General features: G+C 36.0%; 1 protein-coding gene and 1 pseudogene across 5 annotated transcripts; both read left to right on the top strand.

Annotated features, from left to right (window-relative positions):
- Window positions 1-1892: 1892 nt before the first annotated feature.
- LOC142627796 (UDP-D-xylose:L-fucose alpha-1,3-D-xylosyltransferase MGP4-like) lies at window positions 1893-8250 on the top strand (annotated as a pseudogene).
- LOC142627795 (putative aldo-keto reductase 1) lies at window positions 7813-20678 on the top strand. 5 transcript variants are annotated; one of them, XM_075801700.1, is made up of 8 exons: window positions 14638-14870; window positions 17154-17294; window positions 17420-17587; window positions 17790-17993; window positions 18162-18334; window positions 18535-18631; window positions 19620-19773; window positions 20295-20678. In XM_075801700.1, the coding sequence occupies exons 3-8, from the start codon at window positions 17444-17446 to the stop codon at window positions 20471-20473; spliced, it is 951 nt and encodes a 316-aa protein (XP_075657815.1). In that variant the 5' UTR covers window positions 14638-14870; window positions 17154-17294; window positions 17420-17443; the 3' UTR covers window positions 20474-20678. The 5 variants fall into 5 exon arrangements, 3 of the variants coding, with proteins under 3 accessions (XP_075657815.1, XP_075657817.1, XP_075657814.1); XM_075801702.1 differs by having other exon boundaries at window positions 17154-17303; XM_075801699.1 differs by lacking the exon at window positions 17154-17294 and having other exon boundaries at window positions 14639-14870.
- Window positions 20679-22397: the final 1719 nt, after the last annotated feature.

Raw genomic sequence — 22397 nt, 5'->3', positions numbered from 1 at the left:
GAAAGAATAGTATATGATAAATCTGACTGTCCACAATTGTAATCTATCTTGAGAAGCAGTATTATAAACTATCCTCGAATTGTGTCTGAGGAGGAATTTTCATTGATATTCTTATAGACAACTCCCTATTTGTGCCATTGGGCCCAGAGCCCATTTTTTCTTTGTTGTCTAAACCACCTTTGAAATCTAGATTGCAAGTCCACTCTCTACAAATTTATTGTAAAAAAGCCTTTGAAACCCTTTCCCTTCTGACTATGGGTCTGGAGCTCGAATTGTGTCCTTACAATATGATTTTTTTAGTGGAAAAAAATAGATTTAAAAATATGTATAAAATTTATTGCAACAAAAATTATTGTTGTGGTAACTTATTGCAACAAAAATTTTGTTGCAATAAGTTTCACAAGTACTTTACTAACCTATCGCAACAAAAAGATTTGTTGCAATAAGTTTCACAAATACTTTACTGACTTATCTCAACAAAAAGATTTGTTGCAATAAATTTCCAAAGGTACTTTATTGCAACAAAAATTACTGTTGTAGTAACCTATCACGACAAAAATTTTGTTGCAATAAATTATAGCAACAATATTTTTTGTTATAGTAAAGTATTTTTAATAATAATAAAAATATTTTATTGCAACGAAATTTTTGTTGCGATAGTTTATTGCCGCAAACTTTATTGCAATAGTGGGCAACGAAAAATTTTTGTTGCAATAGAGGTTTATTGCGACTAAATAAAGTTTATTGCAACAAAAAATTTTCATTGCAATAAGACTATTTTCTTGTAGTGAGAGTTTCCCTATATTATTTAATATCAGTCACATATTCTTAACTTGTCTAGAAGATCAGTGAAAGAAATATGTTTTTACTGTTACGAAAAGATAATAATGGACTGTGCTGAAGAATTCAAGGTCAGTTGGTGAGTTAACCAACTTTATCCTATGTATAAATAGGAAGCAAGTGTCAAGTGTATGAAGTAAAGTGGTGTGAAGTGAAGTGTGTAATAAAGCACCAACTAATGTGAAGTGATGTGAAGCGATGTGAAGTAAGGTGTAGTGTGTGTCATAGGCAGCAAGTGTGTAGAGTGATGAGTAGAGTGAAGTAAATTAAAGTGTTAGTAGGTGTCTTAAGTACGAGTGAAGCAAATTAAAGTGTTAGTAGGTGTTTTAAGTGTCGTGTGTGCAATGCACTAGTGTTAGTGTATGTGAGTCAAGTATTAGTGTTTGTTAAGTTTTGTAGCTTAAATAGTCCAATTTTGAATATAAAAGTGCTTGTTCACATGTTTAACTCAACAAATATCACAACCTAGTGGGGGGTTGTTGTATATATTAGTATATACTTGTAATATGTGTGAGTAAATTTACTTTGAAAAGTAAAGAAATGGAGAGAATTGATTTTGTTATGTTGTTTAGTGGCACTTAAGTGCCAATGGTGCAATTGGCACTTTTGTTTTTGTGTAAAAGTGATGTGAACAGAAGTGCTGATCATCGCTTCTTTTTGTGTGAAAATGTCGAGAGAGAAAGATATAGAATTATGTCTATTATTCTAAGGATAAAAATGATTCCCCTCCACCAAAATCTTGCTTTTTATCTTTGAGAGAGAGATGAGTTATAGTATTTTTTATAATTTTTTATTTTTATAATTGTTATTTATTTATATATATATATATAAAGTTTGTTTATTTAAAAATTATTACACCTACTAGAAAAAATAATAAGTATTAAAAATTTATAACCATTTTAGTTATTATAGTTAATCATTATAACAGTATTCTTTTCTTTTTTTCTTTTTTTCTTTTTTTTTTTTTTTTTTTTTAAGGCATGTTGTTAAGATGAAAATTGCAATACTGCATAAATGATTAAAATCCAAACATACTCTCATAGTCATCTCATGATCTGCCACCTGGGCTGGCAAGCAGCCAGATCCGATCTTCAAAGATCTCTCAGTAAATCCCTTTCCAAACTCTTCAAGAAATTCCTCTCCTAGTCCTAGAAATCTATAAAATAAAATAAAAATGTCGGCATTTTTTTTACACCAAAGACCAATTGACAACCCGTTTTCGTTTTCAGGTCCAAACCCATTATTATTCCGACGCTCCTCCTCCTCCTCCTCCTCAAGACCCTTCATCATCACCCCAACTGCTCTTCTTCTTCTTCTTCTCTTATTATCTCTTCTCATCATTCTCGGTGTCTTCTTGCCCTGGGCTGGCAATGGCATGCCCGACTTCCTCTTCTCCAGTCACTCTAACGCTTCTTCCCTGGCCCACTCCAAATGGCGTGATTACACGCTGGCCCAAGCGGCATCATTTGTGGCCAAGAACGGTACAGTGATCGTCTGCGCTGTAAGTACGTTCCTAAACTGCCCATAAGTTTTTAAGGTTAATCAGCGTTGGCCTGGCCACGCCGTGCTCGTCCCGCCTGCCCCTGATTCTCAAACTGCCCATAAGTTTGGTTCTAAGGTATGTATTGTATTTTTTAACATCTGGGCTTCATTTATATTTTATTTTTGCCCAAACTGTACGTACGTTCCTAAACTTTAACAAACTTAAAGTGATCCATTTTAGTTCCTTACCTTACAAACTTATATTGGTTGATTTTAGTTTTAAACATCATAGACTAAAATCGCTAACGGTCTAAATTTTCAGGAACAACAATGTATTGAAGCATTTGTTATTTTATATGAGAGTTCAAATGCTGTGTTTTTAAGTTAAAAGGTTGGCAATCTAAAGTCATTGTAAATTGGAATTGCAAGTTGTGCTAAACTGCTTATATATTGTTGCAAGTTGTGCTACATGTATAGTTATGTAATATGTGTATTGATCCTAACCTAAGTTATTTTATAGTTTAGCTTGCAACTTAAGCCCATGAGCAATTTAGTTCTTTTAATGTGATTGCTTTATTTAGTTTCTTAAAAATTACCATGTCATCACTCTGTTAGACATGTTGGACAAAATCCAATTAATTTAAGTTTATTAGAGACTAAAATTGATCACCTTAAGCTTTTTAGGGACTAAATGCAATCACTTTAAGTTTGTTAGGGATTAACAATGATCACAACTTGAACTTCAGGGATTATATCGCTCATCAGTTAAAAGTTTAGGGACTAACAATGTATTTTGGCTTTAAATTTTCTTTTTTTATGTGAGAGTTTAAAGGTGGTATTTTTATGTTAAAATTTGTCAATCTGAAGTCTTTGTGATTGTAAGCAGCATTTGTTGTGCTTAACTGTTTATACATATCTTTTTTGTTAGTTCTTCTAGAACTTAGGCTTTTGTGCTACATTTGCAGTTATGTAACGTGTATTGATCCTAACCGCTTTTTGTGAAAATTGAATTGGTTTGTTGAATTGAAAACTACTTTCTTGCTACGACCAAGTTGTTATGCCAATGTCATTGCCTATATCATGAAAAAAAAAAAAAAAAAAAACACATATAAATCCTTTTTATCACATCAATCATGTTGTATTTTTTGTTTGCATCAGTGCAACAAGGAGTTTGGAATTTAGATGTTTGCTTTACTAATTTGTTGTCCTTCTGATGTTCCTTGGTAGTATAAACTACAGTGTCATTTTGCTTGAATATTTCCTTGTTTTCCTGCCAGTTAGTATACAATGCTTGGAAATGTTTATCTCCATTTTTTTGTTGACTTCATTGCAATTTGGAAGCAATCCTAGTTGGTTTCATATGTACAGGGATTCTTCAATTTTACATCCCGGAGGCCACGTCACCTACTCCATATTGTGGAACTTGGATATAATGTAATGTACAATGATGTTGATATGGTCTGGTTGGCTGATCCATTTCCTTATTTGCAAGGGAGTCATGATGTGTATTTCACAGATGATATGGCAGCAGTACGTACACCTACTTTGCTTCTTGCCTTTGCTGTGTGCCATTTATGGAAAATAGTGCCAAGTGTTGCATATAAGCTACCAAAAACATTATATTCTATACAAACTCAATTTGTAACAAAATCTAAATATGCTGGCTGTTTGTTTCCTCATAACCATTTATATTTGTCTATCATTTGATGGCCATAAATTGGGAAATAGAGGGACAAATCATGATCTTCTCAGTTACTAGTTGAAATTTTTTTTCAATTTTTTTTCAATTTTTTTTATTCTGTTTGTCTTGCAACATAAGAACATCACATCAGTGAACACACCCAAGTTCTGTTCTACTTGAGCCTGCCTCAGAATGTTGATTTCTTGAGATGTTTTGGATGCCTTCCAATTCTAACTGAACTGCTGCTTTTGTGTCCCTTTGTCAAAATTTTCTATTTTGGCTCATAAAAGAGGAGAAAGAAAAACTGAAAAACAAATGACATGTCAGCCTTGAATTTTAAAAGCAATCTAGATCACTGCCCCAAAGAGGAGGGGGGCGGGGGTGGGGGTGGGAGGCGTTGAGTGGAGGAGTGCTAGTGAAAGTTATTTGTGGATTTAAGCTGAGTCAATATGATGATGTTCTCAGAACTCAGTCATTCAATGCCTCTGGCATTGCCATGGATCTAACAAGTAAAGTAGATCTGAATGTTCTGGCTTTGAGGCTTCTTGAATGTAAATTTATCTTGAACTTGCATCATTATCTTAAACTAGATGTAAATGTAATTTTGTTTCATTGTAACTATCATCAATAATTTCTTCTTTTTGACTGACTAGGTTAAACCACTGAATCACTCACATATTTCGTTGTAACTATCATCACTTACATATGTAGCTGCATGATTTTCCTTCGCCCTACTAGTGGAGCAAAACTGGTTATGAAGAAGTGGATTGCGGAACTTCAATCACAACCATGGTCCAAAGCAAAGAAAGCAAATGACCAACCTGGTTTTAACTGGGCATTGAATAAAACTGCTGGAGAGGTTTTTTTTCTATTTGCCTTCCTAGTTTATTTCATAGCCCAGAATTCCCTAGTAAATTTTCATGTTTAGGAAAGCTTAGTTATCTTAATATTCCCTTTAAAGCAAAGTCTCAAAAGGCCTGTGGGGATTTTATGCTTCTGCTGAAAGTATTGCAATTTGGTAATTTGGTGTAGGAAATAAATAATCTGGAAATCTTGATATATTGGAGTTGTCTGCATAATCTGGTTGATTTAGGTTGCATCTGGTAACTCTACTTTAGGAGCAAAATGGATTCTTCTTCAGTATTCTGACAATTTTTTTTTTTTCTTTATTTCCTGAAAAATTGTGTTTGGTATTATGCTGAAACTCTAAAAGTAATTATACTAAATGAAATTGCGTTTGGTTTTAAGAAGTGCAGAATGCATTTTTTTTTCCCATTTAAACCAAATTTTAATAGGATGGCAATAGTAACATCTTTTTAACAATTATAAATTTTACACATAAAAGATTTCATGCATTTTTATTGACATCCATTACATAAAATTCCAACATTAAACATGTAAAATTCAGTGCATAAAATTGGAAATATCTACTTAAATACAATCACCATAAGTAATAGAAATAATAATAACAACATAATGCCAGTGAAATTCTAATGGCACAACAACAACATATAGTCCACCCTTGCTGTCCCTTACAGGTTTCTAAATATGATGTACTTGCATCATGTGTGCATGTGTCCAAAGTTGCTATACATGTCCCAAAATGACTGGTAGTTGTTTTAAAAACGTATCATGACCTGCACATATAAATTATGAACTATTCATGATAGTTGTTTTAAAAACATATCATGCTATATGCATTATCTTTAAATTGATAAAACAATACCAGAAAGAATTAACAAATAATGTTGTGTTAACATGCTGTACCTGTCAAATCAAGAACCCAAAGAATCACAATCCTTTTGAATTTAGATCAATCTCAAGCACTGTCAAATAATCAATGGATGGTATGTCAACAAGATCTTCAAAATAACAAAAGAATGTGATAATTAGCCCAAAATAAGAAGGCTGGACACCAATTAAGGAGAAAAGAATGCAGGACAAAAACAACAATTGAGTCATGGAGTAAAAACAAAATACAAACAAAAAAACCTAATTCCAAGACACATGTCAAAATTTCAGTAATTCCTTTTTTCCCTTAAATTTGTCATGCTAGATGTTGAGTTAGCGGAAGCTCTGACACTAGATTGTTGAACAAAAGACTGAACAAGAGAGCTTTTATTAAAACTTAACTCTTTGAATTACAACACTTTACAAGCACTAATGCTTTTACAAGACACACACCAACTCTCTAGACACCTATTTACTTCACCTCACACTTGACCTTACATACAACTTCACACCTCTCACTTGGTGCTTTATGACCCTCACTCACTTCACACCGCTAGGAGTCTCACACACTCTACTTCACCTTACACTCTGCTTCACCTTACTTCACACATCACCACATCTATTTATACTAGGTGTATGTTGGTTGGGGAACCAACTTGAAGCTTCTAGATCTTCCTTTTTATTGGCATTAAATTAATGTCATTCTCCAACCTTCTAGACTATTCTATAAACATGTGGCTGAATTTCACTTCTACATAGAAGTTTCTAGGACATCTCATAAAGAAATCCGGAATGCAAGAGAATGTTCTAGAGAATGAGAGAGAGGTTGAGATAAACTCTAGATATTTCTAGAGAAAGAGATTGTGTGAGAAGTTCTAGAAATTTCTAGAGAATTCCAGAGAGAAGCAAATTGAGTGGAACTCTAGAAATTTCTAGAGACAAGAGAGTTAGTGTTGATTTTTAACACTAGATACTTCAATCTTGTAACAAGGACGACTTATCAGCCTCTCTCTCTACTGGTACTCTTCATAGAAGACAATCACAGGGCACTGTCACAATCAATCCTCCCTGAGACACACTTATTGTATTGATATTGGCTTGTAACACAAATATAATTTTTTCTTGCCTTGTTATGAATCCTTTAAGCCGACCCCAAAAAATTTGTGACTAAGGCTTTGTTGTTGTTATTGTTATAAATCCTTTAATATTGAGAAAGTTTAATGACAATGAGTAGATACTAGGAAAGCCCAGGGAGGGAATGGTTTGAGGATGAAATGCAAATGAGAATTTGAGGATTCTTCTTTTGCTTCATAAAATGAGAAACGGAAAATGCATTCTCAATAAAGTGCATTCCTTGGAACCCAAAATTGCATACCAAAAGAGGCTTCTTTTTTTTTTTTTTCTTTTTCTTTTTTGCTTAGAGAGCTGTGAAATGTATCCTCTCTAGAGATCCCAAACACAGCCTGAGTTGTACTGAATATGTTCTAGGTGGATTTTTATGTGTTTCAGAGCTATTCCTTATGAAGGTCTTCCTTCAACTCTTCTGTAAGATATACTTCAATAGTATGAGAACAAATGTATGCAGCCTACAGTGATAACTAGTGGATTTTTGAGCTTCTGAAATTTCTAACATTGTCTTCACAATTCGTATTGGTTGGAATCTTGAGATATTTAGATGTCGAAGTTTTTTGTGCAGGTGGATCTCTACTTGCTTCCCCAAGCTGCATTCCCAACAGGAGGATTATACTTCAAGAACAAGACATGGATGCAAGAGACCAAGGGAATGCATGTTATAATCCATAATAATTATATCACAGGTTTTGAGAAAGAGATAAAGCGCTTCCATGACTTTGGCCTTTGGTTGGTCGATGATCACGCCCTTGAGTCCCCTCTAGGCAGATTATGATAAACCAAAAGACCATATAGCTCCCTGTAGGACCAAGCAGACTTGTTGGAGACTGTTGGAAATGCTTCCAGCCTACGTGGACTTCTTGCAAAATGACTACTCTTAAGAAGTAGTTGTAGAGGAAGGGGGACGTTATTTCTTGTTACGGATTTATGAGAGGGGCAAATATTTTATGAGATCAGTCTTCATGGGTAAGAATGCAGCACAATGGCTGATGAAAAATATTGAACACACTGTTGTTGGGGCAAGCTCCAAACAGTTCTTTACATTCAGGGACGGTGACACTGCTTATACTCTCCAACGTAGCACCAATTCTTTTGGTCAGTTTTTACTTCTGACTGAACTAAAAGCTGGTGAGTGTAGGAGGTCGATCATTATCCCTGAAGGCAAAGAGAAATATGGTTGGAGGGCTTTTGGCCTTGAACTAAGAAAGATGTTGTATCCCTCCCAATATGCAGTGGGTGGAAATGGTCTTCCAACTTTTATTCCTCAGGTGCATAAGCAATATTTGGAGACTCAACACTCTAGAACTTTTGCTAAAGCTGTGCAAGGCATTCATGGAAGAGTGGAGGATAGAAAGCAGCTAAAGCAGGTAGGTTCCATTGTCAAGGGGAAGAAGACTCATATAGGAGGGGAGAAGATGGAGATGAATCGGAGTCTCACAGGTGCTAAGGTGGGAGTTTTTCTGGTAGGCAAGCCTGATAAGATGGTGGTGGGAGGAGGAGATAGGAGGGAGAAGTGCATTAATGAGGAGTCAGTGGCAGAAAGTAGGATACGTTTTGCAAGTTTCAGTTTGAATGCAAAAGCCTATGACAATAGGAAAAGGAGTGATGTAAGGAGACCATGCTGGACAGGGAGAGGTCTTATTGTGGAGGTTGACGTGATGGGGAGGAGGCAGGTTTCCTGGGATAGGAAGAAAGGGAGAGATCAAAAGCATAGATGGGTTTCACGGGCTAGTAAGGAAATGCATCAGGGTAAGTTGGGTCTGGGTTTGGGCCCTAACAAGTTGGTAGCCCAAATGACAGTTAGTGAGTCTTGTTTAGGCCCACAGCTCACAAGCCCAATATCCTTTGAGCCTGGGGAATGTTCCGTTAAGTGTGTTGAGCCCTTACCCTCAGCTGATAATCACGAGAAGTCTAGGGAGTGTCCATGGGCGAGTCCGACGAGCTTTGTGATGCCGTCGCAGGTGGCCGGAGGTCTTGTGTGGTCACCGAAGGTACGGGTTCAAGCCGATAAGGGTGGCTCGTGCCTTTCGGTGTCTCCGGTGCCTCCAACGAGCCCTGTTTTGCCGTTACAGGTGACGCGTCGCACCGGGGATTTGGTGGGTTCGCCTCATCGGCGTTGCGCGTCACCAGTAGGAGTGGCGGGGTGTACCGAGTCCCCTCCGGTGATGGTTTTCAGGCTGAGCTCTGACCAGAACAACATTTTCGGTTCCATTTCGCTATCGGGTGGGTTGTTTTCTGAAGGTAAAAGGACAGGAGGTTCCATTTCGGTTCCATAACGAGAAGGGTCTCAACTTAGTGCCACGGTCGTTAGGACCTTTTCTCACTGACCTCTTTCTGGAGTTGGTGCGAGCTGGACCAAGGGGCTTGGGGGTAGTGGGTCAGGAGGTTAATTCTTCTTATAGTAAGGAACTCTGCCTTCCTGGGGAGGTTATGCTTGTGGAGGAAGCAGCTGTTTTTTCTGCGGGGGTTGGTGAAACAAATTTGTCAGTTGCCTTTCCTCTGCAAATCTTTGATCCGAGTGCGTCGACAACCTTGGCAGAGTTGGAGGAGGTTGATGAGGTTTTAAGTATTGAGACTAATATAGATATTTCTAGGTGGGTGAAACACAGAATTCCTGGTTTTAGTAAATTGGTTGGGTTATCTATGACTCGACATGAGAAATTGTGCATTGCTCTCTTACAGAGGCTTGAATCAGAGATGGAGGCAGCCAATGTGTTACACAGGATAGTAATGGGCAGCAAAAAGGTGGCTAAGTCCAAAAATAAGGGATGCAGAGAGCTGCAAAACTTGATGTCTTCGGTGAATTATGACAGAAGATAGAGGGTGGTCTTGTGATGGTGTCTGTAGTTGGGGATATTTTAGTGTTTATGAAGATAAAAATGGTTTCGTGGAATGTTAGAGGTTTAAATGATCCTCGGAAACGTCTTATGGTGAAGAACTTGTTGCGGGAGTGGAAGTGTGATGTTGTTTGTTTACAAGAGACAAAAATTGCTAGCATGAATAGACAGCTGGTTTGTAGTTTGTGGGGCTGTCCATATGTGGACTGGGCTGTCTTGGAGGCTGATCAGACTGCTGGTGGTATTTTGCTTATGTGGGACAAAAGGGTTTTGGATAAGGTGGAGATTATGGTTGGTATATTCTCAGTGTCGGTAAAGTGGAAAGGGGTGGGGGATGGGTTTATTTGGACTTGCTCAGGCGTTTATGGCCCAAATGAGAGTGTTGAGAGGGGTCTCATGTGGGATGAGTTAGTGGGAGTTCAACAGTGCTGGAGGATTTCGTGGTGCTACTTTGGGGACTTTAATGTAGTTCGCTTTCCTAGCGAGCATAGGGGGGAGACCCGTTTGTCCACGGCTATGGAAAAATTTTCTGAATTTGTTGAGGATCTTAACTTGGTTGATTTGCCTTTGGAAGGAGGTAGCTTTACTTGGTCCAGCGGTTCTGATCAACCAATGATGTCTAGGATTGATAGAGCTTTGGTCACTCCAGATTGGGAGGATCATTTCCCAGATGTTACTCAAAGGATTTTACCCCGAACTGTCTCAGACCACAGTCCAATTCTCTTGGAAGCAGGGGGAATGGCAAGGGGGAAAAGCCCATTCAGATTTGAAAATATGTGGTTGAAGTCGGAGGGATTTGTGAATAGAGTTCAAACCTGGTGGAATCGACATTCCTTTGTTGGTACACCTAGTTTTGTGCTTGCGAAAAAATTAAAGGCTCTGAAACAGGACATTGTGCAATGGAATCACCGAGAGTTTGGTAATGTAGCGTGTCAAAAGAAGCAATTACGGAAGGAGTTGATAACATTAGACGCTAAGGAGGGGGATTTTGGTCTCTTCGATGGGTAGAAAGTTCATAGGGCTGGTTTGAGGTCCCAGGTGGAGCATCTTCTTTCTTTAGAAGAAATTTTCTGGAGACAAAAATCTAGGATGTTATGTATCAAAGAAGGGGATAATAACACCAAGTTTTTTCACAAAATGGCTAACTCTCATAGAAGGTCTAATCATCTAAGGACCTTGGAGGTGGATGGGGTGGTTTTTGAGGAGGCCTCCGAGGTAACTTATCAAGTTGTGCAATTTTATAAAAATTTGTACAAGGAGACTGAGGAGTGGAGGCCTTTTGTGGAGGGTTTGGAATTTGATCGTATTGAGAATATGGAGAGGGTTTGGCTTGAAAGGAAGTTTGAGAGAAAGGAGATTCTTCCAGTTGTTAGGGATTTGGAAGGGGACAAAGCTCCAGGTCCGGATGGGTTTACAATGGCGTTCTATCATCATTGTTGGAAGGTAGTGGAGAAAGATGTCCTAGTGGTCTTTGAAGAGTTTTTCCATCATTGCAAGTTTGAAAAATCCCTTAATGCGACCTTCATTGCTTTAATTCCTAAAAAGAATTATGCCTCCAATATTAGAGATTTTCGACCTATTGGTTTGGTGGGGAGTGTGTATAAAATCTTGGCTAAGGTCTTGGCAAATCGCTTGAGAGTGGTTTTAGATCAATTGATTTCTGAGAATCAGAATAGCTTTGTGGGTGGGGAGACAAATCCTTGACTTGGTTCTCATTGCGAATGAGTGTGTGGATAGTTGTGGGAAGAGTAGGGTTCCTGGAGTCATTTGTAAGCTCGATATGGAGAAAGCCTACGATCATGTGAATTGGGAGGCTTTGTTGTATCTGCTGAATAGGATGGGTTTTGGAGTGAAGTGGTGCAAGTGGATTCGTTCTTGTATATCCACAATTCAGTTTTTTGTTTTGATTAATGGGTCTCCAGTTGATTTCTTTGGTAGCTCAAGGGGTTTAAAACAAGGAGATCCGCTATCTCCTATGCTGTTTTTGATCTTGATAGAGGTGTTTAGTAGGATGTTGAGAAGACTGGAGGGAGCTAGCTTGATTCGTGGTTTTAATCTTGAGGGTAGAAGGGATGGTGGGGAACGTGTTTCACATCTATTATTTGCAAATGATACTATCCTCTTTTGTGATGCAGATGTGGAGCAAATTCTTCATATTCGGTTGTTGCTCCTTAGTTTTCAGGCGGTAACAGGTTTGAAGGTCAATGTGCATAAGAGCGAAATGGTTCCTATAAGGGAGGTTGGTGATGTGCATGCTCTGGCTGATATCTTGGGCTGCAAAGTTGGATCTTTACCTATGTTGTATCTTGGCATGCCGCTGGGGGCTTCTCACAATTCCCCTTCAATTTGGAATACAATTTTGGAAAATATTAAGCGGAAATTATCTGGGTGGAAGAAGTTGTACCTGTCTAAGGGGGGTCGATTGATGTTACTCAAGAGTATGCTTTCTAGTCTTCCGACTTACTTTCTATCGTTATTCACAATTCCTACTCATGTGGCTAATAAAATTGAAAAGTTGCAAAGGGATTTCCTATGGGGAGATAGCAAGATTCATTTGGTAGGATGGACAAAGTTTGTGCGCCTATAGCCAATGGTGGCTTAGGGATAAGGAAACTCACTACCTTTAATAAGGCTTTATTGGGAAAATGGTTGTGGCGGTTTGGAAAGGAAGAGGGTTGGTTATGGAGGCGGGTAGTAGCTTCAAAATATTGGGAAAATTGGGGGGATGGACCTCTAAGCTGGGTAGGGGAGCTCATGGGTGTGGTTTGTGGAGAAGTATCCGCATGAGTTGGGAGGATTTCAGCAAAAATTGTCAGTTTGTGGTTGGGTTGGGGAATAGGGTGAGGTTTTGGCAAGATGGGTGGTATGGGGATCATCCTTTTCAATTGGCTTTTCCAAGACTGTATGGCATTGCCATTGATAAGGAGGCTTCTGTTGAAACTTCTTTGCATAGGCAGGGGGCGAAGGATAGAAGATTTTGAAATGTTCGTTTTAGCAGATTTTTTAATGATTGGGAGATGGATGAATGGCTGCAGTTTCTTTGTATATTGGGTGCTATAACCCCTCTTATGGATGTTGGAGACCGGATGAGATGTAAATTGAAGCCTAATGGGGCTTTTGACATCCGGTCGTACTATTACAAATTAAGAAATTCTCCTTCAACTACCTTTCCTTGGAAAGCTATTTGGAGAGTAAAGACCCCTAGGCGAGTTTCTTTTTTTGTTTGGTGTGTAGCTTGGAATAAGATCCTAACGGGAGACAATCTGAGATTGAGGAGATTGGATTTTGTGGATTGGTGTATTATGTGCTGTCATTGTGGAGAGACAGTAGATCACTTACTTCTTCATTGTGAGGTGGCCTGTCGATTATGGAGCTTTGTTTTTATAACTTTTGGCTTGGCTTGGGTTATGCCTAGATTGATTCCAGACTTGCTTTTTGGATGGTGGAATTGTCTGGGGAAGCATTCGTCTCAGATCTGGAATTTAGTCCCGTTGTGCATCCTATGGTGTATTTGGAAGGAACGGAATCAGAGGACTTTTGAGGATTTGGATAGCTCTAGTGATCAGTTGCTTGCTTCTTTTAGTGGAACTCTTTTTGATTGGTCTCGAGCGTGGAGACTCACGTCTAGTGATTCCCTCCCTTCTTTTCTTTGCTCCCTTTTCCTATTGTAATTTCTTTGTTGTTTGGTTTTCTCTTTTGATTCTCTTTGTTTTCTTCTTCTTGTAATTTCTGGGTTGCTCTGTGTTTTTCAGGCATAGAGTAGCCTTTCGTATATATATCATTCTTACTTATCAAAAAAAAAAATATGTGAAGAACATGTGTCATTGCAGCTAAACATTATTGTGCACTGATGGATTCTTCAAGAATTAAAAAAGAATATCAGGCATTTTACGGGGCAGATATTTCCAATACTTTGGTGAGGTCCAGTTAGCATAAAGGAGATGTCAACCAGTGGTAACAGTTGGGATAATGCCTTATTTCCCATCATTCTCTTTTTCAACGAAGTTTATTTTTTCTGTTGAAGTTCAATTTTGTTGACAAGTTTGCCTCAATGTTTCTATTCTTTTTGTGTAATGCTAACCAAATAAGTCATTAATCGAGCTAGGAAACCTGTTCATAATAAGTAGATCAGAAATCTGGTCTTTCTTGTACAACAAGGTATTAAATATTCACGGTATGTTATATTAGAATATAATAATCAAATTGTATACCGACAAAGCACCAGCGTCCAGTGGTCTGGTAGAAGAAAAGTGTCATGACATAATCAATGTTCAAACAAAGGGTTAATGAATATAACTCATAATGACATAATCAATGATGAAACAAAGGATAACTTTGACCAAAATGTTTGGTATAAGTAGTCTGATTTTTTTTTTTTTTTTTTTTTTTAATGTTTAGAAGATGCCACTTTGACACTGCACAACACTAATTTTTTTTTAAGTTAGTCTTAGTACGTAGATGAGGTTCCTATCATAACATAATGGATAATTAATTAATTTGTGATGACCTACTTTTATCTACAATCAATCCAAAATGATTCGGTTTATTTTTTGTGTCGTGATGGGATAACCCATTTGAAATTGAACCTATTTAGTCTATATAAATGAAAGTAATTTTTTATTCAATATAGATTTAAATTTTAAATATAAATTTGAGTAATTATAATAAAGTGTGTTATATTGATGTTTCTATGAAATGGAATTTATAAAAATAAATAAAAATTATTTGTTACTATTACAATCAATGTCTTACAAAATATTTTAAACAAAAAATGTTAATCATGTTATTATTTGATCATATTTAGAAAAGAGCAATGCTTATTCGTTAGAATTCTCTAGTTGCCATCACTAATGACGTTTTCAGCTCTGTTTTTTTTTTTTTTTTTTTTTGAAGACTTTTGAGCTCTGTTTGAAATAGTCCAACATTACTTATTATTATAGGCATAGCCATCTCACACTTAAAGCAGCTAGTTCCCAGTGGTCTTTACCTCTACTCGATCTGTTACTATATATATCTCTGAGCCTTTAATGAGAAATGGAAAGGGAAATCATCCCAGAAACAGATTCAGACATCGAAAATCTTGCTAAGAAAAACAAACAATTTGAAAGATGGCTGAAGGGAACGAATTCCAAATTCCAAGGGTGAAACTGGGCAATCAAGGACTTGAGGTAAAATCCAATGCCATTCCTAGAATACCTTTTCAAATTTCTTCTTTGAAAGGAACTTCCACTTTGTATATGTTCAAGTCACATTTCTTTGAAAACCCACTGCATAATTTAATCTATTTCGAATTTTTAAAGTTGCAATAATCCATCTACAGTAACTCAATGCTCATTAATTACTAGTTTGAGTCTCCAATATTGCATATTTATTATCTATTATTGTTGGAATATTCATGTGTAAGAAATGTATAAAGTTGGAGTAGTGAAGTCACACTTTGGATACTAATGACAAAAATAAGCAATTAATATAACATAACTAGGCTTAAACCCATATGTTAAGCTTTTAAGATAAGTGGCATCTTATATGTTATATTAATACTATTAAAGAGTCTTATATGTTATATTAACATAACTAATGACACGTTGGATACTATTATTCTTTTGGAACCAGTAATTTTAAGGGGTTGGAAACAGAAAATTGGTCCAACATGTAATTCGGACAATGATTAAAAATAATAATAAAAGTTTGTTTCATATCATTAAAAAAATAAAAAATTCCCCTGTAGTTAATCAACTGCATGACATCAATCCAAAAGGAAATTAGAACTCCTAGAATCAAGACTATCGCATCAATTTAAGTTGCAATGCACTAGATAGGTTGAGGAGATATGATAAATTCTAGGATAAATTAACCTTTTTTATTTGAACCCAAGATATATTAACTTTTTTTTCAGCCAATAAATAAAAGAGTTCTTAAAAGATTTACTTCCCAACTATTTAATAAAAAAAAGGTCCAAGTGCTACCACTACTCCCCTATAAGATTGTTGGATGAGTTTAACTCTAAGAAAAACCAAACCACTAAAAGACTGTTAAAAAATATATATATAAAAAGAATGTACCCGCAATGCAAGTTACAGACTTGTTTTAATAAAGGAAAGATTAGAAGAAAATTAAGACCAATTTCGGGAGTCGCCAAGTAACCTTTTGTGGGATCAGAAGCTTTAAGCTGCAATTATATGAAAATAATCCTATTGCACATGGTAGCGTGTATGTACAGTATATTTTGTAAGAATATCATGGGGACAAGTTCAGTATGTTAGTTAGAGACAAGGAACAGGAACGGTGCATCATAAATTTGAAACAATTTGTATGAAGCTATTTAGTTAGTCACATGCTAGATTGAGAATGAGTTTGTAGAGAAGTGCTTAACTTTACCAATCTTAAGATGTGGCTGCAATTATTATATCTTCTATATTCATTTCGCACTCTTCAACAAGAACTTCCTACTGCAGCAGGAATTGTGTCACTGCTAAGAAACACAATTCTTAAATCAAAGCATAAGCAGTTAATGGCAGCGGTTCTGTAGGTTATTGTTTTAATTGGTTCAACCTCTAAAAAGAGGAATGATTTAATAATGGGCAATCTATAAGCATTGGCATAGTGAGAAACAATTCTTGGCAGCAAGTTTAAATGGGAATGCTGAAACAAGAGTTTTTGGATTCTTATAATTGAAATGTGTTTTGATGTTATGATGCCCTTGAAACTCTGTTTTATGACACCAATGCACCCATCTGTATACCGAAAAACCAAGCTCAACATGATGAACTGAACAGATTAAGGTGATTAGCAAACTGTTAAGGTAAAGTTTAAATCCAAAGAGATTTGTTTAATTTTCTGAAGACAGCAGTGTGACAGTCTGACAGATGCTGTCTGTTAAACTTAAAGAATAGTTAGAATTCTCTTGCCTAGTATACTAAGAAATTTTCATATAATTGATACAAATACACCAATTTGATTTTGTAGATAGGGGGAAGTTGAGTTTTAATGTCATTTTTATATTTTTATATTGGGTAATCATCTACACTATATAATAGAGACTACAACAAGATTAAGGAATCAACAAAATCCTCCTTCATCATCAACAAAATCCTCCTTAATCTTGTGTGCTTCATATCTTGTCATGTGGGAGGCTTCAGAGGAATTAAAAATGATAGAAATGATGGAGACTTCAGACCATATGTAGTCTTGTTCCTTTCTTCTACAAAGACTCACGACATAAGGTTGAACCTGCATTGATAACCTATAACCATGAAAATTTAGTAATGCATTTAACTAAGGGTCTGTTTGGATAGAACTTATTGCTGAAAATTGAAAACTAAAAACACTGTAACAAAATAATTTTTAAATGTGTGAATAGTATTGTGAGACCCATTTTAAATAAAAAATTGCTAAAAAAGTGCGTGAACAGTGCGCGCACAGTGCACACACTGAGCATTTTGTCTCTGCAGGCCGCAGCAGAAACGAAAAAAGAAAAAAAAAAAGAAAACACTGCCAGCAAAACGCTGGATCCAAACGGGCAATAAAGCTATAAAGTCTTCAAATTGTTTTCAAACTAGCAGTTGATCTTTCCCACTGTTCAAGATGCACAGGTTCTAAAGGTTTTAAGGAATAGTTTTCTCTACTAAAATATTTCATTGTGCTTTACTTTCATTCTACAACATATTTGTCAATTTTTGTTGTTCATTTCTTTGAAATCTTGACTCTTTTTTCTCAGGTCTCAAAGTTGGGGTTTGGATGTATGAGCCTGACTGGAGCCTACACCTCTCCTCTCTCCGAGGAAGATGGAATTGCAGTTATAAAGCATGCTTTCAGTAAGGGGATCACTTTCTTTGATTCAGCTGATATTTATGGACCCCATATTAATGAAATTCTGTTTGGGAAGGTAATTAACACCAATTTTAATTCTACTAGCTCAAGAAGTTAAATGTTTTAGTTCCTATCTGGTAGTAAATCTAAAAATGGTCACTGATGTAGAAATATCTTTGTGATACTATTTTCTATATCATCTGCTAGAGCATTGATTAATAATTGAGGACCAGGTTAAAATTCTGTGTAATTATCTGAAAGAAGTTTATATCTTTTAGGCCTTGAAGCAGTTGCCAAGAGAAAAAATTCAAATAGCCACCAAATTTGGCATCCAAACACGGGAATATCCTAATGTAAAAGTAAATGGTAGCCCTGAGTATGTTCGCTCAAGCTGTGAGGCTAGCTTGAAGCGTCTTGATGTGGAATACATTGATCTGTATTATCAGCATCGGGTAGACACAAAAGTGCCCATTGAAGAAACTGTAAGTGATTCTCATGCCCTTTCAATCGCAAGCCTGTAATGGTTGGTCTTTTTGAATTATTTCTTGTTTGTAATTTAAAATTGTCAATTTCTCTGCAAATTTATTATTTCATTGTAGTGATGGTGGGATTTTGGTGGCAAATTTTAGATACATCTTATTTGAATGTAGGTCGGTGAACTTAAGAAACTGGTAGAAGAGGGAAAAATCAAGTATATTGGTCTATCTGAACCCAGCCCAGATACAATAAGGAGGGCACATGCTGTGCATCCCATCACAGCTTTGCAAATGGAGTGGTCTCTCTGGACTCGTGATATTGAAGATGAAATAATTCCACTTTGCAGGTTTGTTCTGTTCACGGATGATGTTTTCTAATTAACTGATCAGATTGCATCTATCCTAAAAATCTCTCCTTTTTTTTCCTATTCTTTCTTGTGTTTCCAATACTATTATCTCTTTTGAATGACTGCTACAATAATGAAATTTTTATCTTATCCTGAAGCATGAGAATGCTCTCTTGAGTCTTAATAATTTGTGCCTGTAGGGAGCTTGGCATTGGACTAGTTCCATACAGTCCTCTTGGTCGTGGTTTTTTCGCTGGCAAAGGAGTTGTGGAAAGTTTGGCTGCAAATAGCTTTTTGGTACCAATTTCACCAATACTTTGTGTCATTTATTTGTTCGACTCTTAAATCGCCTGAATGATTTTTCAGGCAAAAAATGATATTTTTCTTTGAACAATGCATTCTTCAGGTTCATTGAATGAAAAATTCCTACAAGGGCAAACACTATATTAGTCCTTCAAGTTTTCAAGTTTCAATTTCATCTCTAATATTTGAAAATTTGCAACCAAGTCCCTGAAATTTTGAAAATATGTAATGAAACTTTTTCATCAACCTCACTAACACCATAGATGACATTTCATGTGAAATAGTTAACATGTCATGACTTGGATGAACTATGTTAATACTCCACACTTTATTTCTTAAAGGGTTGGATCTTCGCTGATGTTTATTTTGTTGGAGATTTGAAAGAATTTTACATTGTAACATCTACTATTGAAAATGTTTTCTTAAAAGAATCTTCCCTAAACAATTTTTCATGCAGATGCATTATTTATCTCATTTTTTAAGTTATTATACAAGGAAAAATAGGGTACAAAGTGAAGAAACCCATTTAAATATAATGATCTTACTGATAATAAGATAAGGGAGAGTTGCTTGAGATGGTTTAGTCAATTGCAAAAGAGAGTGATTATTGCATTGATGAGGACGAGCAATTTGATTATGGTCAAGGGGAAAAAAAAAAAAAGGAGGAGGTCTAAAATAACATTAGTAGAAGTAATAGAAAAAAGGCATATTAATTAAAAACGCAACAAAGAATATGATTTTGGATATGAAAGAATATCAAAGATAAATACACCTGGCCAATCCCAAATTCCTAATTAGTTTGTTGAGGGTCCATACCTGACCCCAGAGTTTTGGGGAATAAGGCTCTAAAAAAAATACTTTAGAACCATCTTATATAAGAATTTCAAGAATTTTGGCCTTTCTCTTTAATATTATTAATATTAGTAATAATAACGTTGAAAATGCTTTAACTAAACTGACTGCCTGCTCTTTCTTCTATAAGAACATGCACCCTCGGTTTCAAGGAGAAAATTTGGTCAAGAACAAGGCCATTTTTAATCGAATAGAAGGACTTGCTAGAAAGCACCAATGCACTCCTGCTCAACTTTCACTTGCATGGGTTCTCCAACAAGGAGATGATATTGTACCCATACCTGGTAATTGGCTTTCTTTTTCTTTTCTTTTTTTGGTCCTGATTAATTGCATTAGTGTAAATGTGCTACATAATTCATTTTTCCTCATCTTTCAAAAATATTTTTAAGTTTTCCTCACAAAAGAGAGTCAGAAAAGTGGCTGAAGTTCTATTTAATGCTACTAATACTATTTTCTCTTATGTGCTGCAAATTGAAATTAAGTTGACTCAGATTTTAGTTAATGTCAACATATTCATAAACAATGTGTTAGCTTGCTGTCATAACTAAATAAGATTTTCTTATGGGTTAAGGTTTGTGATTGCGTCTTATGGCATCATTGGCTGTAGATCTGTCTAGTTGCTAAATGCTTAAAAGAGTGGTATTTTGGTTTCGTGGAATAATAAAATCATGAATCAGTGTTCACTAATATGCTCATATACAGTTGGGTCTGATTTCAGATAACTTTGGAACTGTTTTGCAAGATTTTATTTTCCAATGGGTCAAATCTCTTATATCGTTCATTCATTTGCGTTGAACTTTTATAGGGACAACTAAGATCAGGAACCTGGATAACAATATTGGCTCTTTGAAGGTGAAACTTACAGAAGAAGACCTCAAAGAGATATCTGATGCTGTACCAATAGAAGAGGTAGCTGGTGGTATAAGCATTCAAAACATGGATCATCTTCGATGGCAGTATGGCAACACTCCTCCAAAAAATTAATTATCCTTTACACATGGATGATGTCCACGTCAATTGAATAATGCTCAGTGTTTTGTGAAATGAATGGCCAGATATATACTAATAACCTGCTATTTCATTCACACTGCAAACTCAGACAACAGTATTATGTAATCTTTCTTAGAATGGCACCGATGTGGTTGCTCTATGTCGTGCTCTAATAAATATGTTGGCAGTTTGTTTCTCACTTTTATTTATTTATTTAGATTTTAAATATAATTTCAATGAGTGCGCTACATAACCTAATGCCTCTCCTACGTAAGATCTCTACTTATATATATATATATATATATATATATATATATATATATATATATATATATATATATATCAATTATTGATATTGATGTGTATTTTAACATGTAGTAAGTAACCCAAAGAGTGCTGCTAGCAATTCAAAAGGAGTAGCATTACAAAAAAATTTCATGGACTTCTTAGAGGCATTTTTTTATCATTGAACTAGGAAGGTAGTTGTGACCATTTTGTGTGGGAGAAGAAGATTCAGAATAAAAGGAAGATGAAGGGGGTTGATGGAATTGTAACGTCAAGATATAGAGTAGTGAGGAGATAAAAAAGTAAAAGTGAGTGGTAAAGGCACACAATGGTCGCAGCAAGATCTCTTTCTTCTGTTTTCTGAACTCACAGGTTCAAAAGGTGGAGGCTAGGGTTTCAACAAAAAAAACCTTATGAAGCATTTTGGTTAGTGTTCTCTTTCTCTACTGCCTTGTTTAAATATGTGCATAATTGACATTTTAAATGGGCTCTCTTATTCCTATTAGGTTTACACAAACCCATAAACAAATAGCCAATTAGAATACGTTGCATGCCATATTAGAAATCTCTCAACACAATAGATCGAGATAGGTATCGAGGTTTATTAAATCTTGATAGATCAAAGGTGTCAAGGTTCATTAAATCTCCATAGGTCAAAAGTGTCGAGATAGGTATTGAGTCTTTCTGTTTTCTCTTTTTTGCACTGTAGCTTGAGTAATCTTCATGTCCTCAACAATACTACTTGTTATGTTTTTCTTGAAACCAGTTAGAAATTACCCCACTGCAAGCATAGTGTGTTTTGTCATAGGACATACGAATTACATAAAAATATGACCCTTACAAGTTGTATCTTGAGAAAAGTAACCTTGTAGCAATATTTGTGCAGGAGCAAATATTATTTAAGGACAACGTCAATGTGCGCCTCTAAGCCATTGTTCATCAATCGTTTAATTGTTCTCCTTGTTGACATAAAATACAATCAAATGATTTAGAATTGACTAGAGCTAACAAAACCTTAGCTACCAAGCATGATTGAGATGAGTGTGCCACATAATAGAGGTGTGCAACAAGAATAATGGTCTCCTCATAGTCAATGTTATACTCTTGAGAACTGTTTAGTAACAAGCTGGGCCCTATAACAAATTCGTCAAAGAGAATCTTGATGTGATGCACCTACTTGTATCTTACAGTAGGCTTCCAAATAAAACAAAACAATTAGATCCCATGTGTGAGACCTGACAAGTTTGTGATCACAAAATAATGACAAGGAACAAACTTTAATGAATTTAGTGTAGGATTCTGTTGAAGACAGACCTATCAAGAGGCCATGACAGAGGTTGAAGATGAAGCAAAGGTTGAAGATTTCTGAGAATCAAAACGAAAGTGTTTAGTATTGTGCTTAATGCATCGTCTCATTAAAAGGAAAGGTATTGCGCTAAACGCAGTTTCATTAAAAGGAGCATTAGTAGTGAAACAGGTCATTTTACTCAGTTCAAAGAGCAGTTGGTTGGCGCGAAATTTAGTTAAAGCCACTGAACAGAATTCCCTAGATTTATGGGTTTAGATCTGTATAATGTGGAAGATTAATTAAGTAGTTATGATTATTGTGTACTATAAATACAGAGCATCAAGC

Source organism: Castanea sativa, chromosome 3 (genome assembly GCF_040712315.1).
Source record: "Castanea sativa cultivar Marrone di Chiusa Pesio chromosome 3, ASM4071231v1".
NCBI lineage: Eukaryota > Viridiplantae > Streptophyta > Magnoliopsida > Fagales > Fagaceae > Castanea > Castanea sativa.
This window is presented reverse-complemented; position numbering and strand designations above follow the sequence as displayed.